General features: G+C 35.5%; 1 protein-coding gene across 2 annotated transcripts in view; it reads right to left on the minus strand.

Annotated features, from left to right (window-relative positions):
* CNTN5 (contactin 5) overlaps positions 1-18,746 on the minus strand; it is a 1,437,272-nt gene that overhangs the window by 379,642 nt on the left and 1,038,884 nt on the right. For both annotated transcript variants that reach the window (XM_023740130.1, XM_004385875.1), the window contains one exon: positions 14,465-14,668. In XM_023740130.1, coding sequence (XP_023595898.1) covers positions 14,465-14,668 — 204 coding nt within the window. The remainder of the gene's footprint in view (positions 1-14,464; positions 14,669-18,746) is intronic.

Here is an 18,746-nt window from a genome sequence, read left to right on the forward strand (position 1 = left end):
TTATTATCACTATAATATGAATCAAGAAACCAAGGTTTAGAGAGGGTGGGTCATAATTAAAAAGAGGTAGAGCTGGGATTACAACCTAATTAAGTCTGCCTCAAAATCTCTTGGCCTGACCTCAAGCTGACTTGACACATATGATGAATAAATTTTAAAATGATGTCCAAATTCCCTCATATTTTCATCCTTTATAACCCTATGCTACTTCTCCTCGCCTATAACTCAAACTCTCTGGGCAGCTATCTCAGTAAGATGTTAAGAGTCAAAAGATATGATTCAACTAATATAAACTAGTTACTGAGTTATAATTCTCTCTGGGGCTTATTCTTTTGTAAAACATAATGTTTGCTCACCCAAATAAATGTTTAATAGGTGGAATTTTTGCCTTATCCCATAGGGGAGGGAAAGGTTTTAGACAGTGTCTGCCTGATTGGGCTAGATCTTCCTGAGAGCCCAGTTCTGGAGTTAGAGCCTCTAAGTTGGCCCCACTGTTTTTATTTGTTTTCTTCCCTCACTTCTGAATTTCAAATTCTCTAAAAGCTCATTGAGAATATATGTCTTTTGTTTAAACAAAGGCAAATGCAGCAGGGCTTGTGACAGTGGTGGACTTGGTGTAGAGCAGCTATTTACAGATATGAGTCATTTGCAAGTCGGCCATCTGTAAGACTTGTACCACATGTATTTGATTATCGTGATGGAAGGATGACAGCAAAATATTTCTTCATGTTGGCTTTCATTTATTTTTTAAACCAGTGAGTGATGGAAATAGTCTTTAAGTTTCTAGATTTGGCACAGTCTTTATTTTCTTTTTCTTTTACAATTAAAAAAGATATTAACAGTCTGACATTTTGAAAGAAAGCCTACATTTTAAAGGAAAAAAAGTGTGTTGTAATATTAAGTAGACCCTACTAATTATTAAGAAAATTAGGCTATGTATTCTCTTGACAGATATTTTGATAGATAATTAACACACTATCGCAGGCAACCTTATATTCTCTATAGATGAATTCCATCATTCCCAAAGATCAGCATAACCCCAATTTTACATATATGGGTTATTCCTTACATTCCATCTAGTTTTAGAGATTTGATGGATTCTCTTTTTCTTGGTGAATTAAGAATAAATTCTTCACAATATCTATTTCAGTAAATTGTGATGAAGCAAATATTGCTTCTGTGATGGGGATGGTATTGATATTCAAGATCATCTCTAGCCACATCCTATAAATTTGATTCTAGGTAATACTGATGAGGAGGCTTGGGTGGTGCAAATGGTTAACATGCTTGGCTGCTAACTGAGAGGCTGGAGGTTCAAGTCCACCCAGAGATGCCTTGGAAGAAAGGCCTGGTAATCTCCTTCCAAAAAATCGGCCATTGAAAACCAGTTCTCAGTTCTACTCTGATACACATGAGGTCACCATGAACTGTAATCAATTCCACAGTAACTGGCTGGTTTAATATCGATGAATTTAACCCAAGACCTCAGTGTGGCATTGATGTCATAAGGGAGGCAGCATAAATGGAAACAACACTCATCTGCAAGTTAGAGCTCTAGTTCCAGATCTCCCACCAGCTATGACCTTGGTTTAGTCTCTTAATTAGTTGTAACTGATCAATAAAGCATAATGGTTGGGAGTGTAAGCTTTTTAGTCAAACATTGGCAAGAGTACCTGCTTATCCACTTTCAGCTATGCAATTTTGGACAAGTTACTCAACCTATCTAAATCCTAATTTCTTTATTAATGAAGGCTAAACTCAAATGCTGTTTTCTTGTGAGGACTAAATGAGAAAATGTATGAAAAGCTTTTAGCACAGGGCCTGCTGCACAGGAAAAACGTTAATCATTATCAAGCCTTCCACTCGTGCAGCTGATCTCGCTCCTCTGCAACACTGAAAGACAAGGGCTGTAACAGTAGGATGAATCAGTGAGTTTAAAATATTCTGCAAGATTATATTGGCGTAAGTGAATTGTCTCCCACTGTGTCTACGTTGAAGAACACAACACTCATGTGAATATATGAGCTTCAGTACACTCGTTAAAAATATCAGTCTTGTTATTTTGTAACAAATGGGCAAAATATCTCCTTGGGGTGAAATACAGAGGAAATGCTTCTAAATATTATAAATTAGTTTCCATAGCAAAGAGTTTTAGAATCTTCAATATCCTGGATGTGATTCTTAGTACTGAATAATAAAACTGATCACAAAATAATAAATTCAATACCCTTGCAGGATAAGGGAAAGCTTAAAATATCCATGATAGAGTTACTCAATTTTAGACAAATTAACTGAGACAAAATGTGAGAATTAGTTCGGAAGGCAAAAAAAGGAAAGGAAATGATTTAAAATGATTCAGAGACAGCCTTAAGGTTATTTTTAAATATTTTATTGAAAGCTCACAGAAAAATCAAGTAGATCATATTAATGATAGCAGCATAAGGCAAGATAAGGAAAACTGGAAAATGGGTACTTTATTACTATATTTTTATGCAAATAATGCACACCACCCACGTTTTTTTGCCAACTGCTCCCTCCCTGCCCTCACGAGGTATTTTCGTAAGTACATTATGCTACTTTCTTTTTTAAAGTAACATGTAAAAAAAGAAATTGACAGTGGAGTTTAGGAAAATACATCTGGGGGGAGGGAGTGTTTGGCAAACAAACATAGAAGGTGCGTGTTATTTGTGTAAAAATATGGTAACAATGGAAAGACTATATGAAGAAAAAACAGCAACCATCACATACGGCTGATTGATTAAGAAAATGTTTTATTATTGAGATAAAATAAATACAAAATAAAAATTTCAGAAGTTCCCTAATCTGATCGCTCATAAAAATACCCAGTAATGCTTGCTAAAAAGAAATACCTTTAATCTCCACTTCAGACTTATTGAATCAGAATATCTAGGGGCAAGACCCAGGTAATCTATATTTTTAGCATGATTCTTCCCAACACAATTCCATTGTAGCCTTTCTCCCACCCTTTATTTGGAAACCCTGTTGTGTATGAGGGAGAGCTTTAGAAATATGAAAAGGTATGTAACATTAAAAAGAAAACAAAATATTTAATTGTTTCTAGCTTTTGGCTATTATGAGTAGTATTGCAGTAAAACATTGGTGTACATGTATCTGTTTGCGTAGCTGCTTTCAAATTTCCTCAGTATATGTATCTAGTAGAGGAATTTTGGGGTCATGTGATAGCTCTATGTTTTATTTTTTTAAGAACTTCCAAACTATTTTCCACAGTGGCTGTACCATTTTGCATTCCCACCAGCAATATATAAGGGTTCTAATTTCTCCACATCCTTGCCAACATTTGGCAATAATGATGAGTAATGGTTACACAGGATGACTAATGTAATTTATATCACTAAATTGCACACCTGAAAAACACTGAATTGGCAAATGTGGAGTTGTATATATTTTTACAACAATAAACAAACAAAAACCAAAGAACAAAAGAAAACATTTGGCAATAATGATTAGTGCAGTGGTTCTCAAATTGTACTTAATATATGAAATATCTTGAGAATGCTTGTGAAATATAAATGCAGATTCCTGGAATTTATAGGATGTGGGCAACTTGAGTGCAGATCTTTGACTGCTTCTTTCTCCCAATTCTTTCTCTGTAGGAATACCAGGACCAAGGGCGCCATGTCCTGGAGTCCAGAGAGTGCATTTGAAGACTTAGGTTCTCCTAAGACCTCACAGGGAGACAGTAGGTCTAGATCTTTGTATTCTTTGGAAATTTTTTGAAGGACTCAGCCTGTAGAGGCACACAAACACTTTTAGAGGCACTACACTACCTGGCTAAGAGTGGTTCTAGGAAGGCCTAAAGACTCTCTGGACATAGGAGAGGAAGTTCTTTTGTACCTTGTGAAGATAAATAATTTGAATTGAATTAGTTCTTGTTCTTGCAGTTGAGAGGGCTGGTGCTTCCCCTGCGGAGGGAGAAGAAAAAGGACATTTCCTGTGTCTCAACAAAGAGGTGCTTATTGATGATGTTTTTTTCACCTCACAACATTTATGGAGTTAAAAATGTTGATTTATAGGTCCGCTCTCCAGAAATTGTGATTTGATAGATCTAGGGTATGGCCCAATACGGCCCTCCTTCACCCCCCTCACCCCCCTGTTGTTGTGTGCGGTCAAGTGGATTCCAACTCATAGCTACCCTACAGGGCCGAGTAGAACTGCCCCATAGGGTTTCCCAGGCTATAATCTTTATGGAAGCAGATCGCCAAGTATTTTCTCCCGTAGAGCTACTGCTGGGTTTGAACCACCAACCTTTTGGTTAGCGGCCAGCACTTAACGATTGCACCACCAGGGCTCCTAGATTATTTTAATGCAAGTGTCTGGAGATCATACTACTAAATGGTGGCCAATTAAATGTGATTTATGTATACTTCCAAAAGCTTTTGAGAAGTTTTCTGATTCATTGTGATTTTTAAATCAAACAAACACTGAATTGAAATAAGATGGAAGAATAATGTTTTATCACGGCTAGTGAAATACCTGAAGTATAGGAAGCAACATGTTGGCAAAATGGAATCTTCTCCAGGGATTGAGTTGGGGGCTGGTGTTTGATTATTTTGCAATGTATCTTAATACAGAAGGGCTCAATACAATTTACACATTTTCAGGTGTCATTCAACTCTACTGGGTAGCGAAATGTCAAGCTAGCAAATATAGTTTGCATGAAGCTATCATAAGGCTGTGTGGGTGAGTACTATGAAAGTGGCAGATGAATTTCAATATGGACAATTTTAAGGACATGTTTTTAGAATAAAATCCAAACTGTGCTTATTATATGGCAGATTTTATTCCTGTTTATTGTACCTAACTTGCTGTATGATCTTAGGCAAGTCACTCAAAGACTTACAGATTTAGAAAAGGCATTTCAAGAAGAAAGTACAGAAACAAAAGTAATGGACTCAGAAAATTCTGGAGCAGATTTGGAATGGAGAAACAATGATTGAAGGTATGTGGTGGAATATAAAGCTCTTCCTAATGCTACTGCCTGCTCTACGCCTTCACTCTTTCATCTCTATTACATCTTCAATTCCAGACAGAGGAGTTTAAATTTACACAGTAAACAGTAACAGTTAACAACAAACACTACAGCAACAGCAATAGTCTAGGAAAATAGTGCCTAAGTACAATGTTCCACACATTAGCGAATGCAGCAGGGAAGGGTGTCATTAAGTACTGTGTTAGTAGATAACCTTTATTACAGCTTTCTATGTAACAGGCACTCTTCTAAGTGCTTTGCATGTATTAATGTATTTAATCATTCCAATAACCCTCGGAGACATGTACCGATATTATCCCTATGTTCAGATGAATGAACTGAGGCACAGAAGGTTAAGTTATTTTGTCCACGATCAAATACCTAGTAAATCAAATCCAAGTTTGTGACTAATTTAACTTAAACAAAATCAATCAAAATAGAAGGAGTCCTGGTGGCACAATGGTTAAGCGCTCCACTGCTAACCAAAAGGCTGGCTGCTCAAACCTGCCAGTGGCTTTATGGGAGAAAACACCTGGCAATCTGCTCCACTAAAGATTACAGCCTAGGAAACCCTATGGGGCAGTTCTACTCTGTCCTATAGGGTGGCTATGAGTTGGAATTAACTCGACAGCATACAACAACAATTAAAACAGATTCAAGTTTACATCTCTGTAATGATGCCACATTCATTAACTAGTTTATCCAGAGGTCTTTTGATTGGTGGTAATGGAGATGGTACAGCTAGTTTCCTGGCACTGCATCTCTGCAGCCTCTCTTTTTCTGCTATAGACTAGAATGTAGCAGTGCTTTGGGGACAGTGTCTTAGGTATGAATTCCATTCACTTTATTTGTGAATGTAGAAAAAATCATCTCAAAGCCACTGATGTGGACAAGAAGTAAATGAGTGCTGTAATTAGGAATGGAAAGGCGGGGTGGGTGGATGAGAATGACATTGCGGATGTAGAAATCGTGGCGCTTGCTGAATCTATTGAATATGTGAGTATGAGATTAGGAGGATTCCAGGTGACCCAGGTATATTTATACTGATGACTAGGATAAAGGTGATGCTGTAAACGACACAGAGAGCAGCTGAGGAAATTAGTTTGTGGGAAGATTCTAAATTGGAAACAGAAATAGAAGTGCCAACTATTACTGTTGTTGTGTGCACTGAGTTGATTCCGACTCATAGCCACCGTAAAGAAAAATATTCAGGCATATAAATGTGGATCAAGAGTAGAATCTTGGAGGAACAGCTATATTTACGAGTATAAGCTTCCTCAAATCTTTTCTGGAGCAAAGCTAAGTGTAAACAAATGAGATTAATGGGTGGATGGATACATAGAGAGATGAACGGATTGATTGATTTAGGGAACAGATTAAAAAGAGACAGTGAAAAGTACAGATGAAACAGTTCCGGACAGTGTACTGCCAGGTAAGACAAGAAAAGAAAATCTCAGGTTTAATCACGGACTGCAAAGAGGTCAAGAATGATGAAGACTGAGAAAATGCCCATATATTAATAGATACTTGACTAACTTCGAGAAAACACATTGAGTGGTGTGGTGAGGCTCAACACCAACCACACTGCAGATTATTAAATGGAGAGAGGAGGTATCGGAGTAGAAACAGTGACTGTATTCTCTCGAGATGTCTGAAAATAGAAAAGAATGCCAGATTAACATCACTGAAAATGCATTCCCCACTGATGCAAAAAGCAACTCAGTGTTCACATTGCTTTCTTATATTAAGAATAATGTATTCACTGTTACAAATGCCACTTATCAAAAGTTTACATCCTTGAAGATTTTATTTCCTGAGTTACAAATGACAGGTTTTCATGTAGGAAACCAGGAAAAAGCCTAAGTTAGATATATATTCAGCAAATTTATCTTATTATTTGTAAGCATTTATTAAATAATTCTTCAAAGTTTCTAAGACATATTGAGAGTTAATGAAATGATGCACATTGTTTTTCTTGATAAACTTGCTTATCTCAATAGATAGAATTTCAAATTGTTTTTATAAGTCTGCTCTAGGAGAAACTGAGTTGTATGGAATGACTGATTGTCAAGGACATCTCAGCAAATGAGGTATTTATTCTATTCAGAAGGAATCCAATGATTTCTTAATTTTTTATTTAATTTGTTTCATATCAAGATGATAAGCTTTCTTTTGAGACACATAGCAAAATAAATAAAAGGTTAATAAAAGCCAAATAAGTTTTTATATTCCTGCAGAGTTTGATATAAAGCCTTAATATTATTCAGCTTCTTTAGCATAGATAAATATACCAGAAAGTTGTGATAGGAGTGTTCTTGTCACAAGATTTCTAATCATTGAAAATTCTGAACAAAGATTAGAAGAAAAAGCCTCCAGGGTTCAGGGTAGGACATTCAGTACCCAATGAGCAGCACTGACAGGAAGGCATGAAAAAAATTAAGAACACACAAGGCCATTCCAATTGTAATATTCTTTTGTGATAAACAGACTAATCAGGAAATGAGAGCAACCTTGCTGCATCACATTGTTGAGTGCCCAGCGAAACCATAGGGATCAGAAAGAGAGAGCAGCATGGGGTCCATTCTGTCTATGCTTTGTCTGGAGCAAAGCAGGCAGAGAGGATTGAAGTGGAATGGGGATTCATTTAATGGGGATGTTTAGTCTATCAAATGCTGTTATTTTAAATTCAATAATGACTGAGATTTTATGTGCTGAATTACAAATGAGGTGCTATTTAATAACCAGATATCAGGGATAAAGGGGTAGTCCTGATACGTAGATTTTGCTGCTTTTTATAGTGTAAATACTTCCATGGCAGTTGATTTCAAGTTATCAGTTTGGGAAGAGATGCACACAATCAATTCTTTAACACAGGAACAAACTGATGAGAATACTATGAATACTCCACAAGAAAAATCAGAAAAAAAAAAAAATTAGCCCCAGATTTCTGTCTGGTCTTTGTATTGGTTTCCTAAGCTTAAACCTATAGCCATTGAGTCAATTCCGATTCATGGCGATCCCGTGTGTGTGAGTAAAACTGCACTTCATAGGGTTTTCAATGGCTGTAATCCTACAGAAGTAAATTGCCAGGTCTTTCTTCCATGAGGCTGTCAGGTGGATGTAAACCACCACCAACCTTTCAGTTACTGTAACAAATTACCACAAACTTGTTGGCTTAAAATTGCACACATTTATTCTCTTACAGCTCTGGAGGTAAAGATTCAAAATCAGTTTCACTAGGCTGAAATCAACGTATCAGCATAGCTGCCCTCCTTCTGGAGGCTGTGGGGAAAATCTATTTCCTTGCCTTTTCTCCCTTCTACTTTTGGGTTCCTTGCATCCCTTGGCTCATGACCCCCTCCCTCATCTTCACTGCACATCACTCCAATCTCTTCTTCCATCATCACATCAGCTTCTCCTCTTCTGTAGTTAAATCTCCCCCTCCTTCCCTCTAATAAGGACACTTGTGATTACATCTATGGCCAACCCAGATAATCCAGGAAAATCTCTCCATCTCAAGATCCTTTGCTTAATAACACCTGTAAGTTCTTTTACCATATAAGGTAATATTCTCAGATACCAGGGACTAGGGCGTGGACATCTTGCGGGGGGGCGGGGGGGTGCATTGTTCAGTCTATCACAGACTTCAAGGTCACACTAATTTTATATTTTTCCATTACTCTTAAGACCTGCATTATTCAGTAGTAAATTAATGAAATTGATTTGTGGATTACGTAATTAAGTAATAGCCAATAGCCAAAAGATGGAAACGGTCCACATGCCCATCAACAGGTAAATGGATAAACACAATGTGGTCTATATATAATGGAATATTATGTAGCCATAAAGAGAAATGAAGTTTTGCTGTATGCTACAACATGGTTGAACCTTGAAAATATTTTGCTCAGTGAAATAAGCCAGACACAAAAGGACAAATATTTTATGATCCCATCAGGCTTTCCACCATCAAATAATCTGTGGATCCTCATGGAATGGAAAGATTAAGTCCATGGATATATCCTCCAAGGAGAGAATTCTGAGTGCATTTTGTAAAGCTCTGGTCCTGTGGGATCAAGTTCCAGCCACCTATAGAAGCAGTTATCTCCATAATGCAATCTCCTTTCCACTGCTTCAGCATCCACCCTTTCTCTCATTCCTTTCTCCTGATCTCTGGGATATATTTCAAAAACCTACCTATATAGGAAAATTTTTTCTCAGACTTTGCTTTAGGGGAATCCAAACTAAGACTACAGAGAGTTTATTAAGTAAAATTTTACTTATACTCAAAGGAAAAATGTTGCCTATGCATATATCGTCTATTATTTTTAGAAAGAGCTACATTCTTCTTCTTCTTCTTTTTTTTAAAAGAGAAGTGTAAAAACATAATGATCTTGGAATGATTTTTATAGTTAACTCTATGGTCACAGCAGATTAAACATAATTTTTATACTCAAGCCCCTGTGGAGGTATTTGCCAAGTTTGCAGAAACAGCTGTTATAATGGCAATCTCTTCACTGAAAGTTTGTACAGCCCAGCAGGAATTTTAGCTGAACATGGTGCAATAAATAGATTCATTCATAATTATATGTTTATATTCAGAAGAAGTCTTTAATATGTGCCATCTACACGGGGAAACTTTCAGGAATATGTCTCTATTATGAACATTGTTTTCAATTATATTTCTTGAAGAGAGATCACATAGTGATATTAAGAAGTTCTTGAATTTTAAAAATGACCCAGTCTAATCTGTGCCATCCTTTGAATTCTTCAACCACTCAATGATCTCAATAACTTTTCCTGTAGACATTGACTTGAAATCAAACATAAATGGTAAGTCTGAGAAGCTAGGAGGTTGGTGTGGGTTCCCATTGATGGTACATCCGTAGAATAGATTCCCTTCTAATGAGGGGGATGTCTAGATACAATGCATTGACTGTAAGGACCTTATGTGAAGGAAAGGAGCTGACTGTCAGCCTGTGGTTACTCAAATTCCAGAATGAGAAGGTTTTGCTTTATGGTGCCACCAATCACATTAAAAACTTTAGCTTTCCATGAGAAGTTCATTGAAATTAGTAAAAGACAAACCCTGTGGTCTTCTTTGCATTCATGGGTGGGAAAGGGGAAGGGTTTCCAACATTCCACTGAAACAGTTGTTTCACATACAAACCTTCCATCCTCCTTTGTTTGGTCCCGTTTCTGATGCCCACACTTAGTTAACTGATTTCAGAGCTTCTCAGGCTTCCATTGAGCATTTGTTCTTCAACTCCTTCTTCAGCTCCCTTAAACTTTATTCTAGGTTTTAGTTTTCTCTACCTGTTTAATACTTTAACCCATATTCTTCCTCATTCTTCCAGAAATTTATCAAAATGTCTCATTTTTAGTGATGTTCTTCCTCATCTTCAGTATTCTCATTGATGATATGATATGATGACTTTTTTTTTGTAAATCTCAGAAGGGGAAGGCAACAAATATTTGTACTCAACTCACCACTTTAAGCTGCACATCCACTTCTCCTTGGTGAAACATTCATTTATGAGACTACACTGGAGCCTATACTGTTTTCCTATTATCTCTCTGACTATTCTTTCTTGTTATCATTTGTAAGATTTTCATTCTTTTCTCTTCCAATGAAATTTGGATTATTCAAGGCTTGGTCCTAAGCCCACTTCTCTTCATATTTCATACTCTCTCCAAGGACTGTATTAACCACACCAATGGTTGCAATTACCATGTACATTGTGATCACGCATGTTTATATCTCAACACTGTTATTCAAACTATTAATCTTTTCTACAGCAGAATTCAAAAAAGGAGAACCACATCCTAAGTATATCACAATCTTATTAATGTTATTAGTTTCATTTTCCTTTATGTTATAGTCAATTCAAAATTTCATGTATTATGAAAAACACATCCAGTGTAGTATACATACCTAGAAATTGGCTTAAAAACCTTGGATAATATGATATTGAACAATAATTATATAGAAATAATTTGTAAATACCTATTGATTTTCAACTTTTAGATTTAACCTATGGGAAAGTATAGAACACTTGGTTGTATCTGCATGAGAGAAAGTCAAAGTAAAAGTGGTAGACAAAAGAAGGACAAAGGAGTATAGAAAAGGTGAAAGAAATAGTAAGGATAAAAGTATCTTAATTTTATGAAATAAGAAATGAAGAATTATTTTCAAGAGTTGAGTTAACAATAGAAATTTAAGAACATTGTCTAAGTTAAAAGGCAAGCAACAGAAGAAAAATAAAATACATAAAGATAAACTAGAGGCAGATAGGAGAGAAGAAGCATTACGTACTTCTCATATTAGAGAGTCAACAGTTATTATCTAAATTTGATTAGTGAAAAAGCATAAATATATTCTAGCATAATATGAGGAAAACATGAAGAAATGTAATGAAAAGTTAAAGGTTGGTTGTTGGTTCTAGGGAGTGGGATTTGATGACAGGGAGGGGTGAATGGAAAATTTATATGTGTGTGTGTGTGTTTTCCCCCATCAGTACTTATATATTATCAGATTTATTCCATATGGACATATTCCTTTAATAAAAAATAAAAAGTAGTACACAAAGAACTACAAAGGAAACAATAACCTTTGGTAATTTACAGAAAGAAGCACTGTGAGTTTTCTAACTGCTCTAGTAAAATCCTAAATAGGATTGCCACTAAATAATATAACTGAAATTTAGCAGATGTTTCCCACCTGTTTTTGTTTTTAACTTAAATGTTAGCTTTAAAATAACAGGTATGTTTTGCCTATTTGTAATTGCTTTAGAGAATCTTTCCTGTAGTACTGATCAAATAAAGATATGTCAAAAAAAATAGATGTTTGTAAAAGAAAGTGGTCACCAACATCAACTGCTGCTATTGATTCAATTAATGTGATGACTAAAAAGTGTTTCTCAGTTCAGTGACATAGCACTGATTGCATAAGGAACAACACTAATAGTATAATGATTGGAAAAGGCCACAGAGAATGAAAATCAATGGTCAGGGGTGGAAGGATTGGTTCTAATATGAGGAGAGACAGTTTCTCTGTTGAAATATGATAAGGGAAGAAAAGTGTAGATAGAGATGGAGTAGATTTGAATTTTATTAGTGGGAAGATGAGGGAGCTTCAGTTAGACAGTGAATATAATTTTTTTTTGTGAAATGGTGTGGGGGGTGGCAGTCCAGTTTAATGGAAACTGAAAGGCTGCAGAAGACTTTTGGGAGAGATGCAGGTGAACCATCTACAGAAATTTAGTGGGATTGAGGGCCAAGGTTGAAGACCCATTTGATGCTGGTGGTCATAAATCTACAAAGAGTGTAACTTTCTCAAACAGCTGTCAGATTCTCAAGGCAGTCACAGAGTAAGAGGATAGTTGAATTCATTGGCTGTTTGGGCTTTACCAAATAAGAGCAACATAAAGTCAGAAGGGCAAAGAAGTTTAAGTATGGGCAAAAGATTGTTCTTGAAATGTTTGACCATGGAAGGTAGAAGGCAAAGTTAAGCAATAAATTTGGGTCATATAATGAAAGTGCAAGAATCGGCTGCACATGAGCAACTAATATTTTAAACCACTTGTGAAGGCAGTCCAATAAATTTTGGACTCTGATTATACATGTGCTACTTTCTCTTGTGATGATCAGTGCAACGTGTGGGCAGAGACCTCTTATGTAAAAAAGAAGGTGGAAGACCTCCTCACCCTCTTGCACTACCCCATATAAGGTATTAGTGAATGATTAGTGAATGAATAGACAGCAAAATGGAGCCAATTATTAGTTAGCCAGCAAAATGTTAGTTTTCAGACAAGGTTGCTTTAAACTCTTAAAAAATTAATGAGAAGATACTTAGAAATTTTATGGAAACGGCTTATAATCATCTCAATTCCAAGCTTTTAATTAGATAAATTTAAAAAATACAGATTTGTTTTTCTTTTTTTCTTCTCACCATAGGTAACTACAAGATAATCTTGATTCTGGCATAATATACACACTCATAGCTTCAACTATAGTGATAGAATATAAAATGATGACTCTTAAATCTCTTGCTGTAGCCCAGCCCTCACTTATAAGTATTAGATATCCATATCCAGATGCTCATTGCATATTTCCACATGGATTTCCCATGAATACTTCATCTCATCATATTTACAACACAATTTCTCATGGTCCCCCACCCTTCAATCTTCTGTATTACCTCTCCTAGGGAAGACAATCATCACTCATTGGAAAAACTATGCCAACACATTGAAATTGTTTTATATACTAGCTTCTTCCTATTCCAAAGCCCCATACTTAATCATCAAGTCTTTGTAATTCTACCTCCTTAATATCTCAGTCACGTTCCCTCCTCTCCAGTGGTATGACCATTATTTTTGTTCATTCCCTCATTATATCTTGGCTAGTTAGTTTATTAACTGCTGGATTGGTCTCCCCACTTCCATTCTTGTTTCCAGCTAATTCCTCCATGTTATTATGTAGCTGTGCTGCCTTTGGCAGTCCCATAATCTCCCTAATACTGGTTTCCTCATCTTTAAAATGGACAAGCCATTTGTACTCTTTACCTCATAGGTTTATTACTATAATATATATGAACTATGAACTTTAAATACATAAAATAAGAAACCAAGTAGTAAGCAAAAATCCCTGTGATATAGCTTCTGACCATACTTTCCAGCAATATAAATTCTAATAACAAGCATAGAAAGGATAGAATTGAAATATAATTTTTTTTAAACTTTACAATCAATCAGGATTCACAAGCTCACTTCTTAATACTGCCTCCATAGATTTTTGTACTGCATGACACAGTAAGCCGCATATCATATATCAACTGTAATATAGCACTTGACTTCTTTAATACAATGCTTAACTGTAAATGTCTATAACTATAAATGAGGTGTTTAAATTTGAAGATACTTTAGATAGATGGCATTACCTATAATTATAGAATCATCACTTCTGCCTGAATTGCACTTAAAAGTTAAAGTTCCAACTGCTCCCATTATTGGAAAAGCAATAATAACAATTATAACTATACCATGAAGTATTAAAAGCTGAACATTCAATTTGAAGGCAGCTAAAATAAAAATGTAATGAAAAGTGAACCCATAAAATGCTTGCAATTCATACACATATGCTATATAGAGGCACTAAAGAGCAAAGGAAAGACTGTGGAGTCTTTATTATACTTCTTTTCAGATTCTGCCTCCCTTTTTGGCACTAAAGTAGCATTATAGGGGGTATTTCTCATCCATGGATCATCACTTTCCTCTGTCAAAGTTTTTATTCTAAGGTATGCATAATCTTAGTCTAAAAATATAGAGTTTCCAAATATGGCAAATGCTTTTTGATTTTCTTTGTACTAGATTCAGGTGCTTAGAAAAACACTAACACATTTTTATTTTCACATTTGACATGGCTGACTACTTTAACCTGGGCAATGCAACTTACCATCATTACGTAGTGTGAGTGGAGTTGGAGGACTAAGTACTCGAGCATTTGTCACTGTGTTTTTCACCAGGCATATATAGCTGCCAACATCTGATGTTTGGACTTTAGAAATGTAGAGGTTGCCTGTCTCCTGGGAAATGAAGCGCCGGCTGTCTTCCGCCACAAAGGAAGGGAACTCATTAAATACCCAGCTATAGACGATTTCTGAAAATACACAAAATTCAGTTGTTGAAAGACAAAGATTATTTCACTAACAAACAAAAGTCAAACAACAAATCTTTTATGAAATGTTAGATATATTGTAAATCCATAGAGATTTGAATATTTTGTATTCAAAGATGGTATTACAAGGGTTGCTATTCTTAATGATAACAGGAATATATAAAATATTTCTTAAGAGATTCTTAGCATCCATCCATCCATTCATTCATTCAATTCCAATGTATATTTAATCTACATTAGATTATACTACAATAGCACCAAAGATAAAAAGATGAGAGAGACAGTTTCCCATTCTCAAAGATATATACTGCAGTATATTATAATGAAAGCATGGGAGAGAGGCATTTCAGCAATTGTGTTGATTAGTGAAAACTTCCTGGGGTAGGAGATACCTGAGTTACATTCATTTACTGATTTATTCAACAAATATTAGCTGAGGGCAGGCATTGTTTTAAGTGGAAAAAAAAAGTTCGAGCTCTCATTCTACTGAGAAGAAACTGAGAATACACAAACAAGTAAGTATATGTCAAATGGTGATAAGTGCCAGGAAGAAAAGCAAAGCATGTAATAGAACTAGAGTTATAGGATTGAGAAGAACATGTGGATTTGTATCTTTAAAGTTTTCACTGATTTCTGGGTAGAGAAGAGAAAGTATAAGGATGAAAGGTAGTGGTGGGGAGCAGGGTGAATAATGCCCAGTAGTCTAGAAAGCTATTTTCAAAATAGCCATGGGAGATGTAAATGGTTTGCACTGGGATGGTGGTGATAGTGACAGTAGCGGTGAAGTATTGGTTCTGGGGAAAAATGTGGTATTAGAGTTGACAGGAATTGCTGATGGCTTGATTATGAAATATGAAAAGAGAAGAGTCAAGGATTACGGTTTTTAGACCTGAGTAACTGCACAACTGGAAGAATGTAGTTGGCTATACGGAAATGGGAAGACTACAAAAAGACTGGGTCTTTGAACATGTGGGTGTAGTGAAACCAAGAGTTTCATTCTGACAAATTACTTTTGAAATATATTTTATTAGGTATTCAATTAGAGAAATTAAGACAGTTGTACATGTGAATACAGAGGCCAGAAGAGAGATCTGTGTAGGTGTTATAAATTTTGCAGTCTTTTAAAGATTAGTTGGAGTTAGCCATGTGAAAAGTGTATGGGGTGGGGAAGAATTCTAGTCAGAGAAGCTATATAAAGAAAGTCATTCAGACAACAAGTTTTAAGGTATAAATTGATTACCAAAGCAATTTTATGTTATTGGAGTAAAAAAATCTAAGAAAGAGAGTAGTAAGAGAAGAGGTGGGGTAGGTTAGAGATGAATCCAAATCATCAAAGACAGATTGGCATGTTATTCATGCCATATTAAGGAGTTAGTGATATGGCACCGCTAGAGGTTTTTGAGCAAGGGGTTGACATAATTAGATATGTATGTCAGTAGGCTAGTCTCGTGATTGTGCAGAGCTTGTTTTTGAGGAAGAAGGGAACAATAGGGAAATGTTGCACAGTAAGTTGAGAGCTGAAAAAATCTGAATCAGAACCATGATGATAACTATGAGAAAGACGAAATTAGTCCACAGGATATACTGAGAATAACAAAGTGAGAGACAAATAGTACAGGACACCATCATATGTCCCTTGAGTGGGAAGAAGGTGGCACAAGAAGTTCAAATAGGAAATACATGAAGTAGAACTGATCTAAGGACAAAAAAAATTGGTTAACTTTCAGGACATTTTATGTTTGAGGAGTGTGATGCAAATCCAGGTAAAAAGGTCCAGCAGGTAGTATAATATATGTCTGAAGCCCATGAAAGAAATCTGTGGTGAAGGTTAAATTCAGGAGTTGCCAGTATACTGGTATAATTGAATCCATGTAAATAGATAAGATTAACCAGGCAAAGTAGATACAGTGGAGAAAATAGTTCTCTGGGCAACATAAAATTCTAAATAAGGATAGAAAAAATTCAAAAGATAGGAGAGAATGGTGGATGACTACATCATTACATAACTGCCAAACCACTGAGAATCGGCCCAGCCGAGTTGACACATAACCTTAACCATCTCGGCCAGCATTAATCTCGCCTCACACCTCCATGTTCGTTACCGCCAAACATAACTTTTTAATGTGCAAAGCAGTCGGATAGTAGATTTGTTCACTGTTGTTGCAAAAGTGAAATGTCAGATAACAAGAGAGTCGGTAAGTGAGAAGTAGGTGTCCAGATCTCAGGGCCCTGCTTCCCTAGAGTTATTGATGTCCTAGGACCAATTATTTGAGTTTTTAAGGCTCAACAGATTATTTTAATATACAGTGAGGCTTGTGAAGCTGTTTTATGCTTTTTTTGCTTTATTGAGCAATACCAACCAAGCGTTGCTAAAAATAAGTTCATATCTCTGGCCATGCCGATTTTCACATGGGAAGCCTAGTATTTGTTCAGGCTTTGTAGATACTCAAAACGGCGACTAGAAAATTATCCGTCCATATGTAAAGTCAACACAGCTAAGTTTAAAACTTTATATATGGATCCATCAACTTTTAATAGAACCTCCCAAATCTATTATTATTACTGTTTACGTTTTCATCTGAATTGAATTTACAAGCAACATGTGTCCAGTAAAGATAAATCATTAATTTTCATAAATTTCTGTTTAAGAAGGTAAAATCAAAGGATCAGAAACATTTTCACAGACATCAGCTTGAAATCACGTGATGAACACTACAATTGCTATTTCTTCCATACAAATTCCACCACCTAACTGCCTTGCTCCAGTTTTCTTCACCAGGTTTACTTCCACTTGTGCTAAAGTACTTTAGGATTTCCAGAGGCAGTATAGTCAGGTCCTGACTCAGCTACTTGGAAATGGTTTAAATTGAGCAATTAATTAACCTCTTTGAAGTACAGTTTTCTCATTTATGAAACAGGAGTATCATTAAAACTACCTCAAACGACTTCAGATGAGATAATATAGGTGAAAATCTAACACATAATAAGAGTTGTGTTTGAAAAAGAACATTTCTGTGATCCTGTTTCCTCTCACAATTATTAAGTTTAGGAACTCCTTCTGCATGTTCTGTTTCAAAGTAAGGAACATAATATAGTAAAAAGGATCTAAAACAATATTTGAAGAATTATAAGTACCGAAATACTAAAAACAAACAAAAATATATTCTGATCTGTTTTCCATAGAGAATTTTAATCATGGGCTAAATGCTGGTTCTAAGCAATATTTAACCAATTTTTATTTAAGTCATATATTATAGTTCTACCAAATGCCTGAGACTTTTCAAATGTTACATTATATTCCATTAGCTTATAAACACAGTATACATATATAATATAAAAAAAAAAAAATTCAACTATCTTAACAAATGTTTTACAAAGAGAACTACTTGTTACAGTTACAATTACCTGGTTGGAAGGTTTCAGTCCACTTAATATTTTATTAATAATTTACTAATAATATCCATGTGGTTTTACTTAAAGGAAGCACAGAGTATAATTGAAATACTTTAGTCTGTTCTCATACTGCTCAAGTAGACTCTAAATTCAGACTTCTCATATTTAACAACATGAATTCTTCTAATTATTATGATGGAAATTACATTTGTGGTTCACCCAGCATCCTTAGAGATTTTAACATTTTTGCCATTACTTTTAGATCAAAATTTTCTGGTTTTTTAATTTTTTTTGTTTGTAACACTTGAAATTATAGAGATAGGAAAGCCATGATCAATTAAATTAAAGACTGTAATTTATTTGACTATGATTTCTGTTACACTGGTAATATTTGTTGAATCAATGCCTTATAAAATACTTTTCAAATAGAAAAAACGTAGTACACAAAATTGGCATTTCCTCGACTTTAGAGATAAATGAGTATTTGGGGGCTCGGAAATGCTTATTCAGGTCTTTAAATAAGTTTTCAGTTTCACACAGCAAGTTAATGAGGGAGAATGGGTGGCAGTTGTGTTAGTGAGGCAGGACCTGATCTACAAGACTGGATTGTGTCCTGAGGCAATCTCTTGAGATATAAAAGACAGAAGTGAGCAGTGAGACAGGGGGA

The sequence above is a fragment of the Trichechus manatus genome, unplaced genomic scaffold (genome assembly GCF_000243295.1).
Source record: "Trichechus manatus latirostris isolate Lorelei unplaced genomic scaffold, TriManLat1.0 scaffold00148, whole genome shotgun sequence".
Lineage (NCBI taxonomy): Eukaryota > Metazoa > Chordata > Mammalia > Sirenia > Trichechidae > Trichechus > Trichechus manatus.